The sequence below is a fragment of the Tachysurus fulvidraco genome, chromosome 14 (assembly GCF_022655615.1).
Source record: "Tachysurus fulvidraco isolate hzauxx_2018 chromosome 14, HZAU_PFXX_2.0, whole genome shotgun sequence".
NCBI classification, from domain to species: domain Eukaryota; kingdom Metazoa; phylum Chordata; class Actinopteri; order Siluriformes; family Bagridae; genus Tachysurus; species Tachysurus fulvidraco.
In genome coordinates this window covers 6,429,074-6,446,339 of record NC_062531.1, presented here as the reverse complement: position 1 = coordinate 6,446,339, position 17,266 = coordinate 6,429,074, and the positions used below count along the sequence as shown (strand labels likewise).

Here is a 17,266-nt window from a genome sequence, read left to right as displayed (position 1 = left end):
CATCTCCAGGGTTGGGGTTCGATTCCCCCCTCCGCCTTGTGTGTGTGTGGAGTTTGCATGTTCTCCCCGTGCCTCGGGGGTTTCCTCCGGGTACTCCAGTTTCCTCCGCCGGTCCAAAGACATGCATGGTAGGTTGATTGGCATCTCTGGAAAATTGCCCGTAGTGTGTGAGTGAATGAGAGTGTGTGTGCCCTGCGATGGGTTGGCACTCCATCCAGGGTGTATCCTGCCTTGATGCCCGATGATGCCTGAGATAGGCACAGGCTCCCTGTGACCCGAGGTAGTTCGGATAAGCGGTAGAAAATGAATGAAGTAATGAATGAATGAGATGATTAAACAGTTGTGTTTAGGTTTAGATAAACTTGTATTTTTGTTTTATATCATTCAGGTTGGTAGCACTTGATTGTGTTCTTACACCAATCCTGTATGCTTTTTGGGTTTTTCCAGTTTTTTTTTTTTTTGCATTTTGTACTTTTTGATAATGTTTTTTATATTGTTTAGCAGTTTTTTTTATGAATGAAATTGTTCACTACAATCATCTACTACTTAGTTGAACAGGATCAGGATCAGTGTACTAGTGAGTTCCTAAAACAGTTCTGTTTAAGGATTGATGTTGCAGCAGCTCACACCTTACCAAGAAACAGCTGAACAAGTAAATGCTCAGTAACTTTTCATCCCTCGAGTGTAGATATGGCTGTAATTCTTGTGACACCCTGTATAGGTGTAAATATTGCTTGCCTGCTAAGCAGATAACGGGGTGAGCAAATAGCAAATCATTTTTGGACTGGAGAATGTAAATGAAATTAAGGAATGACGAAAGAACTATCTAAATCCATTCTAATGCATTTTTGCTAATAATGTTTAAGGGATCTTTGAAATAAAATGTAATAGAAACACTTTACATTTAGAAATACTGATGTAGAGAGACAAAACAACAAAACTGGTTGCTTTCCAGTAACCGACTGCTTTATATGTTTTACCCTGATTATATTACTGTTTAAACTCTTAATTACTAAACAAAAGCTTCAGAATGTGAAAATGTTGCCATGAGACAATGAGCACTGGTCCAGCCTAACGCAAATACCCCTTTATGTACAGCCACTCATATGTATTCACAACCACCGAGTAATATACTGTTTTTAAGCCATTAAGGTGATATTATATTATATGTTTCTCTACAGAACTCAGGAATGGAGGAGACGGTGTGGGAGCAGTACACTGTGACTCTACAGCGGGTATGCATCTACTTCCATTTACTTGTCTAAGGCTGCCTATGCTTTATTCTTGTGCATTATTTCCTACTCCCTTTCCTCCATTGCAACTGTCTTATCAGTTTATGTGTCAGACAGGCATGCTGAGATTTCCTGCTTTCCTTTTCCTGGCTCTCTCAGAGAAACAGCTCCATTTATCTATCCTCTTGCCACACAGGAAAAGCTCCTCTCATTTTCAGCATGAGAAATCAGCCAGCTGGCCAAAGCATTTCAAAAACACCCATGTAAACAACTATTTCCTGCTATCTTGATGTAGAATATATCGAGGAAGTGGTTAAGCGTGTTGACATGTGCGACGGGTGTGCCATGTCAAGGGGCTCTTGTTCTCAGGAACATGTTGACCAGGGCAGAGGGAGGAAGCAGTTGCAGGATACGGTTTGAAGTTGGGGAGGTTTGGACTTAGCAGGACGCTGGCAGAGTTCACAGTGATTTCCCACGGCAGCTTTTAAAACCTCTATTTATCTGACTAATCAATAGTCTGCACTTATCATGGTGTTGGTAGACTGTCAGGTTTTGCTGCTCTAAAACCAACTTTACACTCACTTTCACTTTATTGACTATTGAAAATGTCTTGAGACAACACCCTTCCACACTATAAATGAATGTGTCTTGTTCAAGGGCATGATGAAGGGTCTCACTGGAACAGCAGGGTGCTCTATAATTAACAGGCTGCTAACTGGGTACTTTCCTCTAGAGCAAAGCTTTGAGCCAAAGACTTGAGCCAGTAGGTTATTGGCATTTATTTATCTTCAGTAACCAAGGATGTGTTATGGGTGTGAGGTGCAACTATACCCTGGATATACTCTACCCTATTCCAGTTTATAGGATGTTCCTTACATTTACACACTTGTTAACTTGTATGTGCAATGTCACATAGTTTTTGGGAGGAGGGAGAAAACAAATTCACATTAAAAACATGCAAACAGCAACCAGAGTTCTGGATCAAACTAGGGAGTGATTGACCACTATTACTACAATGCACAATTACTAAACAGACACCTTTTTGTTCAAACGATGAAAGATTATTTATGAATATATTATTTTTCTGAACAGATATTTTATTACAAGCTCTAAAAATCACTAACCCCAAAGTAACCCACCGAGCTATATATTAGCAGTAAAATTTCTGCCACAATTGTGGCATTAATTATCTTCCCAATCTCATCATGATGTTCTCTGCTGACCTAATTAAGCTTGAGGAGATTAGTTTTGGTCTGGTTGAGAGTAATAGGCAGTCATTATGCTGTATTTCTCAGTGTACAGCTCTAAAATGATACTACAGTTTGCTCACTGCAGACAGTAAGGCTGTTTTTGGGAGCAGGGCAGTGATAGGGTGCAGCCCAGAGCTGCGTTTTGTATGGATGCCACCTTGCAGTGGGTTTAAACAGGAGATTAATGCTGCCAGTGTGCTCAGATATTGCCTAAAGCACAAATCTCGTCTAACTGCTTGACCGTCACACTACCTTACTGCCCCACCATTTCTGTTTATTAGAAACTTAATGTCTTCCTGTCTCATTGTCGTCATATCTGTGATCTATGATTTGATCGGGGCAAGAGACATTAGGAGAGCTTTAAACGTGAGAGCTATTTTCTTCTCCTCATGTTTCCTCTCTGTCTCTCAGGACTCCAAGATGGGTTTTGGAATTGCTGTGTCTGGTGGCAGAGACAATCCCAACATAGACAGCGGTGAAACGTCCATCATCGTGTCTGATGTCTTGCAGGGAGGCCCAGCTGATGGCTTACTCTTGTATGTCTTATTCCCTCTCTTTCTATTCTCACACTGCAGATACATTACACTTACCTCTCAGACTGGGGTAAGTGCCAACCCCAGCCTGGTACCTTCAGTTTGCTTTGCAATAGTTTGATTACATGTTTTTGTCCTGTTTGACAGTGAGAATGACCGGGTTATACAGGTCAACACCATTCCCATGGATAACGTGTCTCATTCCTTTGCTGTACAGCAACTTCGAAAATGTGGGAAAGTGGCTAAAATAGTGAGTTTGCTTCTACCAAACCCTGTGCAAAGCCTGCTAGGTCCTGGCTTTTTAAGCTGCATATCTGTTGAAATATCTGGCCATTTATATTAGATTAACTTCTATGATTCTTACAGACAGTGAAAAGGCCTCGCAAAGTTGCCGTCCTCAAGCGTCCACCTTCCCCGGACAGGGACAGCCGGGACTACAACCTGTCCAGCTACTATCCTGAAGACAACCGCAGCACACACAGTGACCCAGATTCGGATTATCCCAGGGGAAATGGTGGACTGGGCTACCCACGTGGTCCAGATCGTCACCGTGGCACCTTGGAGCAGGAGTACCGCAGCCGGGGCCGCAGCACAGACAGGTCGCCCAGCCCTGATAGGAACTACGGCAGGGATGGGAGCCGGGGAAGGAGCCTGGACCGCAGCGGTAGCCCTGAGTCACACCACCATGGGCAACAGGGCCGTGGCCACGGGGCTGGTTACGGAGGCGGGAGCAGTCCAGCACCAGGCTACGACTCAAAGAGATATGAACCAGACAGGATGATGAGGAGTTACAGCAGAGACCAATTGCAGGAGGACTCACCATCACTTAGTAGAGGGCGTGGGAAAGATCAATGCTACCAGGAGCCGCTCGAGCCACCTGTCAATGTCCTGCTTATGAAAAACAGGCCCAATGAGGGTGAGACTTTTCTCAAAAATGTTACTTTGGTTCAGAATCTGTGTAATAATTAGCTGAGGAAGTGAATTAGGAATATAATGAAAGTATTCTTCCTTTACATCCAGACCTTTGCTAACAGTTTAAGGTTTAACAGAAGCTAATTTTCAAGTTGTTTGTAAGCCAGATCAGGTGTGTTTTATTAGAAGTGTTGAGCTATGCAGTACTATTGCCCTAGGGATCACAGGTCTTTATTTATGAGGACCAATTTTTAGGAAAATAGGTCTACATCATTTTTGCAAAGGTGAATGTCCCTAGCATGTGAGATTTTATCTCAGCTGGCAATGAGGATATTTTAATCTTAGTTATTTTTGGCTGATTGATTGGCAAGAAGAGAATCTGTGTTATGATTCTTCTTATAACAACCATACTCCTCTCTTCTTTTCACCAGCAGTTCACAGCACATAGTCTGAGCCACTGGCCACATACGCAGTACCACTCCATATCATTACGGCTGTAGAAAAGGCCACTGATTTTTCAACCCTCACTGATATATATATATATATATACTCTAAAACTACACTGAAGGTTTGGGGGAAAAGCTGCTAAGGTGCTGCTAAGACTTTTGTGTGCTGTGCCTGGTTTAGAGCAATACATTATTACAGAATCAGAAGCCAGCAGGTGGAAATGCATACAAAGCTATGATATACTGTAATTCTCCTGCTATAAATAGAAGCCACCTTGCACCTCAAGAGAAAATAAAAACACCAGAATCTATATCATCTTTTATGCTTGATGCAAGGGCAGAACATGTCTTAAATCTCATAGCTGAAAGAATATCCAGCGTTTTGCTGACTTTTTCTTAAGGCCAAAAACAAGATAGGATATTTTAAATTTGCACATTGAAGCTTAAATTACTGGACAAAATATACTTCCTCATTTAGAGCAGCACTGGCTAATAGATGATCTATATGGATTGGAAAGCTTTATTGAGGCTGTTCAGTCAGTACTCATTTTGGCTTGATTTCATTGGCTTACAGTCCCTGGCTGTTTGCTGGACTGTGATGGGTTTTGCCTCAGGGTGTGCTGGGCTGTAGTCATGGCAAGTCCATAACAATGTAGTTGAGATCATTGTGGTGTGCTTGGGGTCAGCATTAACCAAACAGTGAGAAACTGTTTTTACTTACATACTTACAGAGTATGGTCTTCGATTGGGCAGCCAGATTTTCATCAAAGAGATGACGAGCACAGGACTGGCTGCCAGAGACGGGAATCTGCAGGAGGGCGATATCATTCTCAAGGTATCTGTGGAGTTATAACACACAGCATTAATCTGTTCCTCTAACTATAATCCAAAATTGTTAGGTTCAGTCCATTTATTGAAACAATAACAAAAATCCCAGCTTCTGTCTTTACATTATTTTGTACCACTTATGTACTTACAACAAGCTAGTATTCTTCTATTATACATTATCAGTGGTTATGCTGCTAAAGATTCTAAAACCATGCTGACAAACATTTCAAGACGCAGTTTCATATTTATGGCCATATCTGCATACATGCATTGAGAAAAAGCTTCATGAATACAATCTGACCAATCTCAGATATGTATCCAATCTGGAACACACGTGAAAGTGTGAGGTCTTATGTATCCAAACAATCCTGAAAAAAAATCATATCTTTACCACATTAAGGCAAAAAATTAGTTTGTAATTCTTTAAATTGGTAATGAGAATGTAGCCTAGAATAATCAGCGAAGATCTAAAGAGTTGGAGATAAACAAAACCGTGGCCCATTCATAATGTACCGTATAACAGGAGATATAAGCTGTGACCTGAATATGTGAATATTGATAAGCACAAGAGATGCATTCACATTACATGTGTACAATTATCTGGGAATGTGCAGTTAATAAAATTTCCATTGCAGTCATCTATGATTACTTTTGACACAACATTTTTTAAATTATTATTTTTTTGCTGTGGGACAGATTAACGGGACAGTGACAGAGAATCTGTCTCTGAGTGATGCAGGGAAGCTGATTGAGAAGTCACGGGGGAAACTGCAGCTAGTGGTGCAGAGGGACCACAGGCAGATCCTGGTGCGCATCCCGGCCCTGACAGACAGCGACTCCGAGCCTGACGGTAAGTAAAATCTGCAGATGATTATCGATTAACGTGATCTATTTGGCTCTAGATTTTACTGGACCAGCTATCTTACTAGCTCAGGAATACAGCTTTATAAGCATCATTCTAATACACCTTTATTCCTATAGCCCATTTAATAAACGGACTGGAGCTACAATATTATATAAGATGTCAGCATAACAGAAATACAAGTATACAATGTGATTTGATTCACATTGCCATGATTTGATTATGAAATGGTTTACTGCAAACAAAAAACGTCACTAGCAAGTGAAAATATCTTGAATATGGGCATTTTTTTTTTTAAATTTAAACCAAATTATTCAGCCTGATTTAAGATGATTTCACTCGTTTTAAGCTTTAAATTGTTTTTCTAAAATTAGTAAAAATGTAAAATAAAAAAAAAACAAAAGTAGCATGTCTAGAAATAGGTTTAACAAATAAATGTTTGCCTTATTGAAATTTTAAAATAGGAAATGCTAAGTAAATTGATCTATATTTAGGATATTCAAAATAATTTTTGTAATTGTAAAAGGATGTAAATTTTGTAGTGTTCTCCAGCTCAATTCTATACACAGCACATTTTTATTTTTATTTTTTACTATTTTGTACATTTGAAACGTGAAATGAAATGTATTTTGGCTCAAAGCCTTAACTGTATTATGACTCGCTTCACATTGTGTGTGAACTGTTTAGTGTTTTTTCACTGAAAATTTAAATGTAAAAAAAAAATCTGATTAATGACATCTGTGCATCAATACCGAATTGTTTAAAAAGTAAAATCAAGGTACGTTGAAGAATCAATAGTTTTTTTCTAAGCCTAACATATACTCAAAGACGAAAAAATGGTGAAGCGTAGCATTCTGAGCTCCAGGGCCTGTTTATATCACAATACTGATGCTAATTATAATCAGTTTAAATCTTTGTCATTCTAATGAGTGTGTTTAAATAGATTTAATTTGCCATTCTTAGTCTGAGATGTTTGATCTGTTCAACCTGCTGCATCATGATTTAATATAAAACAGACGGATCTGGTTAATCAGATCAGGTAAATATCATACATCCTTATTCTAGCTACATTTCTTGAAAATAAATGACGTACATGTGTATATTCATGGGTTCACAGTATCAGTGGTTTTCCATGGACATAATTTCTACCATTATACTGTATGGATCTCATTATCATTTGCTTCATTATTCCTGGACCCTTTGAGCAGGTTGATAGCCAGAGAGCTGCACTGATCTGAAAATCTAACGGTTCTACAAGAGCAATTCTATTTCTGTTCTTTTTATTTTACAGATAATATGTCATACTTTTAGCAGAAGGACGCCAGAGACACTGCAGCACACACTGTCCAGTTGCCATTAATCATTGTTATTGACTGTGCCTTAGCCGAATTGTAAAGCTTTTAAGCCCATCCACTTAATATTTTTGTGAGACCTCTACGTTTGTGCACATATATTTTTGCTAACTTCAGTTTTTAATATCAGTCCTAATCAATAAACTGTTTTATTCATCGTAAATTCTGTGTGGTGCTTTATTTTACTTTTGGTAAATGAAAGCTACTAGGAGAAGGTTCTAACTTGTTCTGGTGAATGTAATTTGAGTGATGTTCAGAATGTTTACGACTTTTGCAGTGTTTGTTGTTAGCAGCACAGCTGATATAGTTGAAATAGCAGCACTGTTGTGAGTTCTACACTGTAATATGCTCACAGGAGTGTGTGGTGTTTAACACAATGTAAGCTTTTGTTCTGTGTCATGTGGACTGTGGGTTTGCCAACGTACTCACAAGTCAGATAAGTTTTGGGACATGTTTCTAAAGGTAAACAAACCTTATGACTTCTGTAGGGATGGAAGTCTGATAAGTAGGGCAAAGGTTATGTGATCAAGATAGCATACAGATTAAATAAATGATGAATACGACTGGTTTAAAATGTCTTTCTATGTTACCTGTGTATCATGAAAACAAATTTGTACAGTTAACTTTGAGAATTTTTTTAGCAGGAGGCAGGATTTAACCCCTGGCCTTACTGCAAATCACAGCTGACTTCCAGCAAGCATGATATGTGTTTACTTGATGTAAGCCTCTCAGCGTGTAATCTCTATTTACCAAGCTACAACTGATCACATGATTGGATTAATCATCTTCTGTGTGTGTGTGTGTGTGTGTGTGTGTGTGTGTGTGTGTGTGTGTGTGTGTGTGTGTGTGTGTGTGTGTGTGTGTGTGTGTGTGTGTGTGTGCGTGTGTGTTGTCCTTCTACCATTTATGGTGTCCATTGTGTGGTGTGTGATTTTGTCTTTCTATTCATTATTCCCAATTGTGTATGCCTTTGCTGTGTGTATGTGAGGGACATGTACATGCTTATATGTACAATAGACATGGCTGTGGAAGGACTCTCTCCATTCTTAGAAGCTTTGTTTATTCCTGTGTCTGAGACACCCTGTGATTTCATCTCCACCCAAAAGAAGGGACCACTCATTTTTATACACTGTCGATTTTAATTGTTTTTTAACTAAGCGATGGACTCTTTCTGTCTCATATTTGCATTCTTGTTTAGCAGATACAAAAACAACAGTTAAGAGAAGTCATTTACTGTAGGGATGCACCGATCCTGATTTCCCATTTTAATATAGAATTTTACAATTCTGATATTGAGATATTAATCCAACACTTAAATCAAGTCATTTATGCAGAATACTGACAGGTTGGCAAAATGTGCCAATTTGTTGTGCTTGTATTTGGTAAATATCCTAATTACATGTGGGATCTGCTAGTCAATAAGTCTAAATATTCGGTACAGGGGAGTGTATCTAGTAGTTTGTCAATCATGTTGCTTGCCAGTTCTGGCAAGCAACTGAGGATCAACCCTACACAGCTTACATGCATGAATTAGACTCGTACTTAAAGGGTCAAACATTTGAAACGGAATTGCATTTGTTTGCATTTTGCATTTCACAAAGTCAGTGATAATTATGGCTTTAACTATACCAAAACGTATACCGAAATTTAGCACTTTCCTGAAGACACATCAAAAAGCAGATTTACAGAAATCTAGATGTAGATTTCAATCCCTAATGATTAAACCAATGTTAGAGGCACTGGTAGCTCAAGTGGTTAACCCTCTCAGCCCCAGGGGCGTTGTATTAAGGCTGACCCTGAATTGTACTGTGTGAAATAAAGAAAGGCTTCAGACTTCCAACAGAGGTGGCAAGGAAAAAACCCCTGAGAAGGCATGAGGGAGAAAGCTTGAGAGGATCAGACTCAAAAGCAAGCTTGTCCTCTTCAGGTTTAGGTCTCTAGTGTGTGTTTCTTCAGATGTCTAATAAGTGTGTAAAAAGGGAGTTGCATATGAGAATATAATGAATAATAAATAAGAGTTCAGGGATGAATATAGAACAGTTTTTGTGATTACAGCCACACTAATTTTTAGGTATCCAGGTGAGATTGTCCCTTGAAGCAAAGGTCTGTTTATGGCATAAATTCATTCAGTGTATCACGTTGGAACATTTTAGTACAATATCTACCCTAGTATAGCCTAATAGTGGTATCAGATTGGTGCATCCCTACAGTATATTCACATATTAATCACAGCTACTAGTGGACACATAATTTCTACTTTTTTATCTTCTTGTTCAGTGCTCCACTTAGACCTGCTCTTGGCTGGTATCTATGGCTGGGTGTGTGTTTGTGTGTGTTTGTGTGTGTCTTGTGCCAAGTAACAGAGTGTGTTTTAGGCATGCTGCACTGGCCACCACTGGCATTGTGAGGAGCTGAGGATTTCTCTTAAAGCAGCGGACTTGCTCTTAGGTTCACCAGCAGCACCCAGCCACACAGTAACTCCCTCCCTATCTCTATCCCTGTTTCTCACCATTTTCTTTCATCTGATAAGTGCCCTTGTGTTTCCTCTTTCTGTTTGTCACGCAATCACTCTTACCTTGCTTTATATCTCTGGACTGAATCTCTTACCTAACTTTTCTGGTTCAAATATCGGTTTCATATCGGTGCCGTTTGTGAACCTGTCTCTAATTAACAGGAATTTTCTGAACTACCCTGGAAAAAGTAGAGCTTTAATATGATTGTTTTATAAGGATATTGTCTGGAACAATATAGCTCTGCTGTCCAAGACAGTTCACCGTATATGCTTGTGTGTCTTGTACGTCTCTTCAGCGGGGTACCGGGTGTCCTGTTACATCAGACATCTTACATACTTCTCTTCCTCTCACACACACTTTCTCTGTTCTGCCTCTTTGTAACTTGTTTTAGGCTTGATTCTGCCAAAACATTATTGCCATTTTCCACTTTTGTGATTATTCTTTCCCCCTAAACATCACGAGTGGCAATGGATGTGCTGGCGATGCTGCCCTGCTTTCTCATCCTCCAGTGTGTTATGACGAGGCAGATCTTGACACATTAACACAAAGTGAATAACTCTAAGAGCTATGTGTGGGAGCGGGACCGCTAAACTCTCTCTCGGGGGTCGTCTGGTGAAGGGTTTTAGAACAATAGCGCTTATAAAATGCGTCTGACTCTAATCTGTGTTTGCTTTCAGATATCTCTGAGATGGAATCCTACAGATCATATTCGCCACAAGATGACCAAAGGTCACGGCAGTCAGACATTTCCTCCCATTCTTCTAATGAGCTGTCTAGAGAAAGTGCCAGGTACGCTCATTATCCAAAGCCAAAGGCTTACGATATCCCACTATTCCAAACAAATAAACAAATGAACAAATACTCCACTTCCGAAATAGTGGATATGAACCTCCAAGAACCCACACTCACCTCCTACTGCCTGTGCAGTGCTGATTGGAGTAGAAGGGTTCTTCAAGGGCAGTTTGGAAAGTATATTCTTAGTTTTGATTGATCAGGAAGTGTCTATCATTTTGTTCATATTTTCTAATTGTGATTGCGATTTCATAGACTTGATAGTAGATTAAAATATCCTACGATGCTAAGTGCATCAATTAAAATGTGTATTTGTGTTTTATATTTTATAAACACTTTTTCAATTTTCATGCGTCTGGGCTTTGCTGTAGACCACGTGGGTGTTTAGTCATACACATGTACCTCATTAAAATGGTTTTACCATGATATAGTATGAAATATCATAACGAGCTTTTTGTCAAACCATAAATCTTGTTAATAGCTGCCTCTGAAACCTAGGCTAATTTACTGCTCTTGTTTCCAGAGAGGATCCCCAAAACAGGCTGACTAAGATGGGTACGTCATTGTCTCCTAAAAAGGTTGAGCCACCAACAGTGCACATAGAGCAAGCAGATCCTCCAGAGGAACCTCCAGGTACAACCTGTTTATAGTCAATGTATCTGTCTGTTTTTTTTTTTTTTTTTGTTTGTTTTTTAAGCTCTCTCAAGCTGCAGTTATTGCTGGCATTAACAAAAATCTTATATATTAGAAACATACTGCTATTTCATTTCTGTCCTTTTCCCACCTCTGTTACTATACTTATATATACTGAATATATACTTACGGAATCTACTGTTTTTAAATGCTTATCTTTATCTTTATAATTAGCTTACAAAGGGTGAATTTTAGCCTAATCATTTTAGGCTCTCTTGATAGTACTAGAGAATTTAAAGTGGTTTGCATATATGAATCCCAGGCTAATTCATTTATATTGTAGCAGTACAGCAGAATAGATGTGTCAAAATTATGTGTATTGTTTCCAGCACCGATCAGAAAAACACCCAGAATTCTGCTGCGACCTAGTCCTGAGGATGAGGAGATGTATGGGTGAGTAGTGGAGGTTTTCATATAGACTTCCTGACTCATATATAGAGTTGAGGTAATTTTTTTCTTTTCTTTAATTATTATCATCCCATCTGCTTCATATCTGCTCCTATCCTGATCCTGCTCAATCATGTCCACTCCCTAAGACACTTGTGATCAATCCCACCTGCTCTCACGACACTCTTGATTAATCACACATGCCTGCAAAGACTCTCTTGACCAATCTTGCCTGCTCTGGAAGACACACTTGACCAATCGCACCCTCTCCAGCAGACACTCTAGACCAATTATGCCTGATCACAAAGACATTTTAATGGGTCTCACTTCCAGTGCTAACACACCTGAAATACATAGATACAAACTTGTACAAACAGATTTGATTCAATTCAACAAAGAGAAATAACATGCACATATACTTGCAAGAATGCATTCAAGTAATGCAGCAATCTGCATTAAAAATGCATAAATATGTCTCTCTCTCTCTCTCTCTCACACACACACACACACACACACACACACACACACACACACACACACAAACACACAAGCTAGCAAGTCCCACTAAAATAAAAACCCATTAAATTGCCATGGAGTTTAATAAATCATTTCTTTCTTCCTTTCCTGATCAAACCATTGTCATTCTCATTCATATTCATGAAGCTAATTCTATGCATGTGAAGGTTTATTGTTGTGCCTTATGCTTGCTGTTTGAAAACCTTTGTATCAGTGCCAAAGCTCTTTACATTTAATATGTAATCTACTCAGTACTGCGATTAACACATGCTAACAGTTTGAGGATTTTTTTCCCTGATGCAGAAACAACAACCAACAAGAGTGGTACTTTTTCTAGTACATATACTGTATAAGTCCTCATCACAGAACAAAATGACACCATTGTTAAATTTAATAAGGGTGAAGAGCTTTGATTAAAATTAATACTCTTTGTTCAGCTCACTAGCTACTGTGAATAGTAAAAGGCTCATCGAAGGCTTTTCATATTTTGTTTTATAATCTAAAAAATATACCTTTTGCTGGTAAAAAAAAAAAAAAGCTAATGGTCTATGAAGCAAAACCATTAAGACAACATATAAATACAGCAATGAAAACAGATCGAAGTCAAGGGGATGCTATGATAATAAATTAAACATTTCTGTTCATTTACCTTGTAAGTACATAAAACTTGGATGAATGAATGAATGGATGAATGAATGAATGAATGAATGAATGAATGAATGAATGTATGAATGAATGAAAGAATGAATGAATGAATGAACAGCACTTCTATCCATACTCCTGAGTACCAATAGGTTCTCTAAAGAAAATCCTAGGGATTGGTACTTTATTAGTGAAAAAAGCTGTATAGTAATACATTTACACACTTGATTAATATGACATTAACAGGCTAATGCAAATAGATGATGTAGTACTGCTTTGCAGTCTTCTGTCTTTGCTGGTACATGGTTGTATAAAGGACTTAATGGTGCCACATGATGACGTCCTTGATAATAGCTTAATCCTTCACCCCCTCTCTTCCTGTCTCTTTACATGTTTTTCTCCATCTCTCTCTCTCTCTCTCTCTCTCTCTCTCTCTCTCTCTCTCTCTCTTTCTCTCTCTCTCTCCCTCAGGCAAAACACTATGATGGTGAGCTTCCAGAAAGGGGAGAGCGTAGGCTTGCGGCTCGCAGGGGGAAATGATGTGGGCATCTTCATTGCCGGTGTTCAGGAGGGCAGCCCTGCGGAGGAGGAGGGTCTTCGTGTCGGGGATCAGATTTTGAAGGTTCAACCGCAGCCATCATATAAACAAAAGCAACCCAGTAGAAGCTCTAGATGGATTTATTTTCTGTATAACCCATTAAAAGAGAATTTCTTTGTATATTTTATATAAAACTGCTTGTGATTCTGACCTGCAGGTGAATAATGTAGACTTTCGAGGAATCATACGTGAGGAGGCGGTGCTCTTCCTGTTGGAGCTGCCCAGAGGAGAAAACATCACTATACTGGCACAGAGCAAAGCTGATGGTGAGACTTAGACACTGTTACACAATAATAACAATAATGTTGACAATGACAGACATGAGAAAGTCTTAAGAAAACTTGTTGGTGGTTGTTTTATACCATGAGAAATAATACTAGTTATTTACATTGCATTTTCCTTAAGCCTTAATGGTATCCATGTACAATGTAACCCACTTCACTCGTAATGCCTAATACATAGTTCACTCTTATTATGAGATGTTGAAAATTAAATTTTGATTGAGACCAGAGCCAGACCAGATAGCCAGACACTCTTCACTGTAACATTATGAATGAACTTAAAGTTAACTTCATTCGAGTGTAATCGTGATGCCGGATGTTTGGTCAGCTTATCCTTCAGGAGGATCTGTAGGAAAACGTTTTTTACAGAAGAGCACATTAGAATAACAATATTGACAATATTTACAATATATATATACTGACAATATTTTAGTACTTCTACAACTCACATTGCAAAACTCACATTGCAAAGACATCTCACACACAATGCAAACACATGACCTCGATTTAGTGTCTTGTAGCATCATTAAGTACACAGATTAAAAAAATATATTCTGAATGAAAAATAATAGGCTGAACTGGATCGGATGCCTCATCAAGCTGCCGATAGTGATTGTTGAAGCAGTAATTGTTAAATTAAACCAAATTTGCAGTGATTGATACGATAAGTACAAATAAGAATGCTCACGCACCAATATAATGGAAATGTCCTAGATTAAATTCAGTTAGATGTTTCAATGCTTCATCATAACACACACACACACACACAACCCCACTAGCTTGTTCTCCAATGGCACAAACCAGTATGAACCAGTTCTGGTTTCTTCAAGACTATGTGTATGTGTAATAAGCATGTGCACACTCACTTCTCTGCCTTTAAAACTTTTTCAGATCGATAGCCAAATCTTCTGCAGTAAAATATTTAATACTTATGGCTTCTGTTACTGCCTGAATATTGCTCCCTCTGAGTAGCTCTGTGTGTGTGTGTGTGTGTGTGTGTGTGTGTGTGTGTGTGTGTGTGTGTGTGTGTGTGTGTGTGTGTGTGTGTGTGTGTGTGTGTGTGTGTGTGTGTGTGTGTGTGTGTGTGTCTGAGTTTATGTGAGAATTGCCTAAGCAAGCATGACAGATTTAAGAGCAGCCCTGACTGTTTATTTAATATCTAATCAGATGTGTAGTCACCCCTGTCTAATGCCTGTACGGTTCATGGTGAATTATTGTATTTGGAGTCCAACCAGATTCTCTCCCTACCTCACAGTATACAACCAGGATGAACAACACTGACCTTTGCTGTCAGCTCCTTCTTCCTCTTTTATCAAGACTCTCTGCCTGCTTGCTGTGAGATGAGACCTATGAAGGTCTTACAGAGAGTTTAAAAAAAAAATCCTGAACAGGATTGCTATAGTTTTGCTTTCAGACATTTACTATAAACCTTTATGTACCCTCTAAAGCATATAAGACTACAACTTAACAGTACAAGATTTCACTTCAGAGAAATTATATGATACTTTTATCTACTCACCATAGATAAAAGAATCATATAATTTCTCTGAAGTGAAATCTTGTACTGTTAAGTTGTAGTCTTGTTTCTTTCCAGTATATTGTCTTATATGTATCTTGTTTATATGTATGTACTGATGAAGTTACATTGTTTTATCATACAGTATACATCAGGCGTCTCTGAGTTTAAACATTTTATAGGCATAAAACTAAATCGTTTGTGGCAGCCTTGGAAAACCCATTGGATGTGTATGATGTCTGTGCTTTAGAAACTTTTAAGATACATCGCTTAGATTTTCTTCAAAGGTTATAATAGGGAACGCAGCACTGTGGTAAAAAACAATAATAAGTCTGCCCAAAGATGAATTGGACATAAATAATAAATCAGGTTGTAGTCTGATAGTTGCTGTTAAAATGTCTTGTGCTGTAAAGATATGTACAAAAGAGAATTCAATTCTGGACAGTCTGTATTTTGCAAAACTACATGCAAATGAACATTTATGTTTGACAATGTTAAAGGTTTTCCTTGGCTGTCATATGTACATCAAAGTCTAAGATCCCATATTTTACTTTTAGTCAGCGATTGTTCACCAAATCATGAGATTTGTAAACCAAAGTGTTTAAAGTTGCCTAAATTCGTGTCCTAGCTTATGAAGACATCCTCGTGTCCGGACGAGGAGACTCCTTCTTTATACGGACGCACTTTGACTATGAAAAGGAACAGCCGCAGTGCCTGGCCTTTTCCCGAGGGGACATCTTCAAAGTGGTGGACACCCTGTATGATGGCAAGCTGGGAAACTGGCTAGCTATCCGTGTAGGCAAAGACAACCAGCTGCTGGAGAAAGGCATCATTCCCAACAAGAGCAGGTGAGTCATGTGGCAGAAAGACACACAATCAGTATGGAATGCATTTATTAATAATTATTTGTAACCACTCATCCTTTCCTTCTCCTGTCTCTCCCCCTTGCAGAGCTGAGCAGATGACTAATGTTCAGCACACTCCTAAAACCTCTAGCAGCGACAGAGCTGACTTCTGGAGACTCCGCGGGCAGAGAGCAGCTAAGAAGAAAGATTTACGCAAGAACCGAGAAGAAATGAGCTTCGTCTCTACCCGCTTCCCTGCCTACGAACGGGTGGTGCTCAGAGAGGGTAGGATTCTGAGAGACAGACAGAAATTGAGGCAGCCATAATGAAATTGAGACGTGTTAAAATTAATATGGCAGTATGTGTGAATAGCTTACAGGTCTGTGGAAAATAATTAAACTGTGAAAGACTGGTACAACGTGGCATTTGTGAGACAGTGGGTGCCAGAGCTGGTGCCGATTAAACATTTAACAACCTTGTTAGAGCCAGAACCATTCACAGACAAACCCTGAGGGTAGAACTGACACATAGAGCGTCTCTCAGTCTCTACATTTACAATATGCTAATGAAGTTGAGCGAGAGGGAGAGGGGGGAGAGGGAGTAAGGGGGGATTGGAGGGAGGGAGAGACAGAGACAGACAGAGAGAGAGAGAATGCGATTTATTTATCTGCACATGGGCACATAACTGCCTAGCAGAAATTAACAACATTAAAATTGCACCCAAACTATACTTAACCTGATTTATTTGTAGGTATTTGTAAGAAAAATAAACTTTATTTCCAAAGTCCTGAATCACAGCGAGCTTAGCATCACATAGGTTCATCTGTGCAGTCGCTTTCTTGCTTTAGTCAACTCAATGTTTTAATTACGACCTTCTGCACACTACAGTACATTCATTTTTTCCACTCTTATTGTGACATCTAACTTTTGAAGGATTAGAAATAAAGCTGTTGAAATGGGCACTAATTTACAGTTACTATAATCAATGTGTGAATTAAGACAGAAAATATTTTCTTTTACAGTACTTTTTCTTTCAGAGTGAAGAATTTGAAGATGTATTTCAACTAT

General features: G+C 38.9%; 1 protein-coding gene across 3 annotated transcripts in view; it reads left to right on the top strand.

Annotated features, from left to right (window-relative positions):
- Positions 1-17,266, top strand: part of LOC113634327 (tight junction protein ZO-2) — a 70,994-nt gene that overhangs the window by 47,651 nt on the left and 6,077 nt on the right. For all 3 annotated transcript variants that reach the window (XM_047822893.1, XM_047822892.1, XM_027133229.2), the window contains exons 2-14: positions 1,182-1,235; positions 2,894-3,018; positions 3,163-3,265; positions 3,382-3,931; positions 5,105-5,208; positions 5,898-6,051; positions 10,606-10,717; positions 11,244-11,353; positions 11,743-11,806; positions 13,430-13,580; positions 13,714-13,822; positions 15,982-16,201; positions 16,305-16,483. In XM_047822893.1, coding sequence (XP_047678849.1) covers positions 1,182-1,235; positions 2,894-3,018; positions 3,163-3,265; positions 3,382-3,931; positions 5,105-5,208; positions 5,898-6,051; positions 10,606-10,717; positions 11,244-11,353; positions 11,743-11,806; positions 13,430-13,580; positions 13,714-13,822; positions 15,982-16,201; positions 16,305-16,483 — 2,035 coding nt within the window. The remainder of the gene's footprint in view (positions 1-1,181; positions 1,236-2,893; positions 3,019-3,162; positions 3,266-3,381; positions 3,932-5,104; positions 5,209-5,897; positions 6,052-10,605; positions 10,718-11,243; positions 11,354-11,742; positions 11,807-13,429; positions 13,581-13,713; positions 13,823-15,981; positions 16,202-16,304; positions 16,484-17,266) is intronic.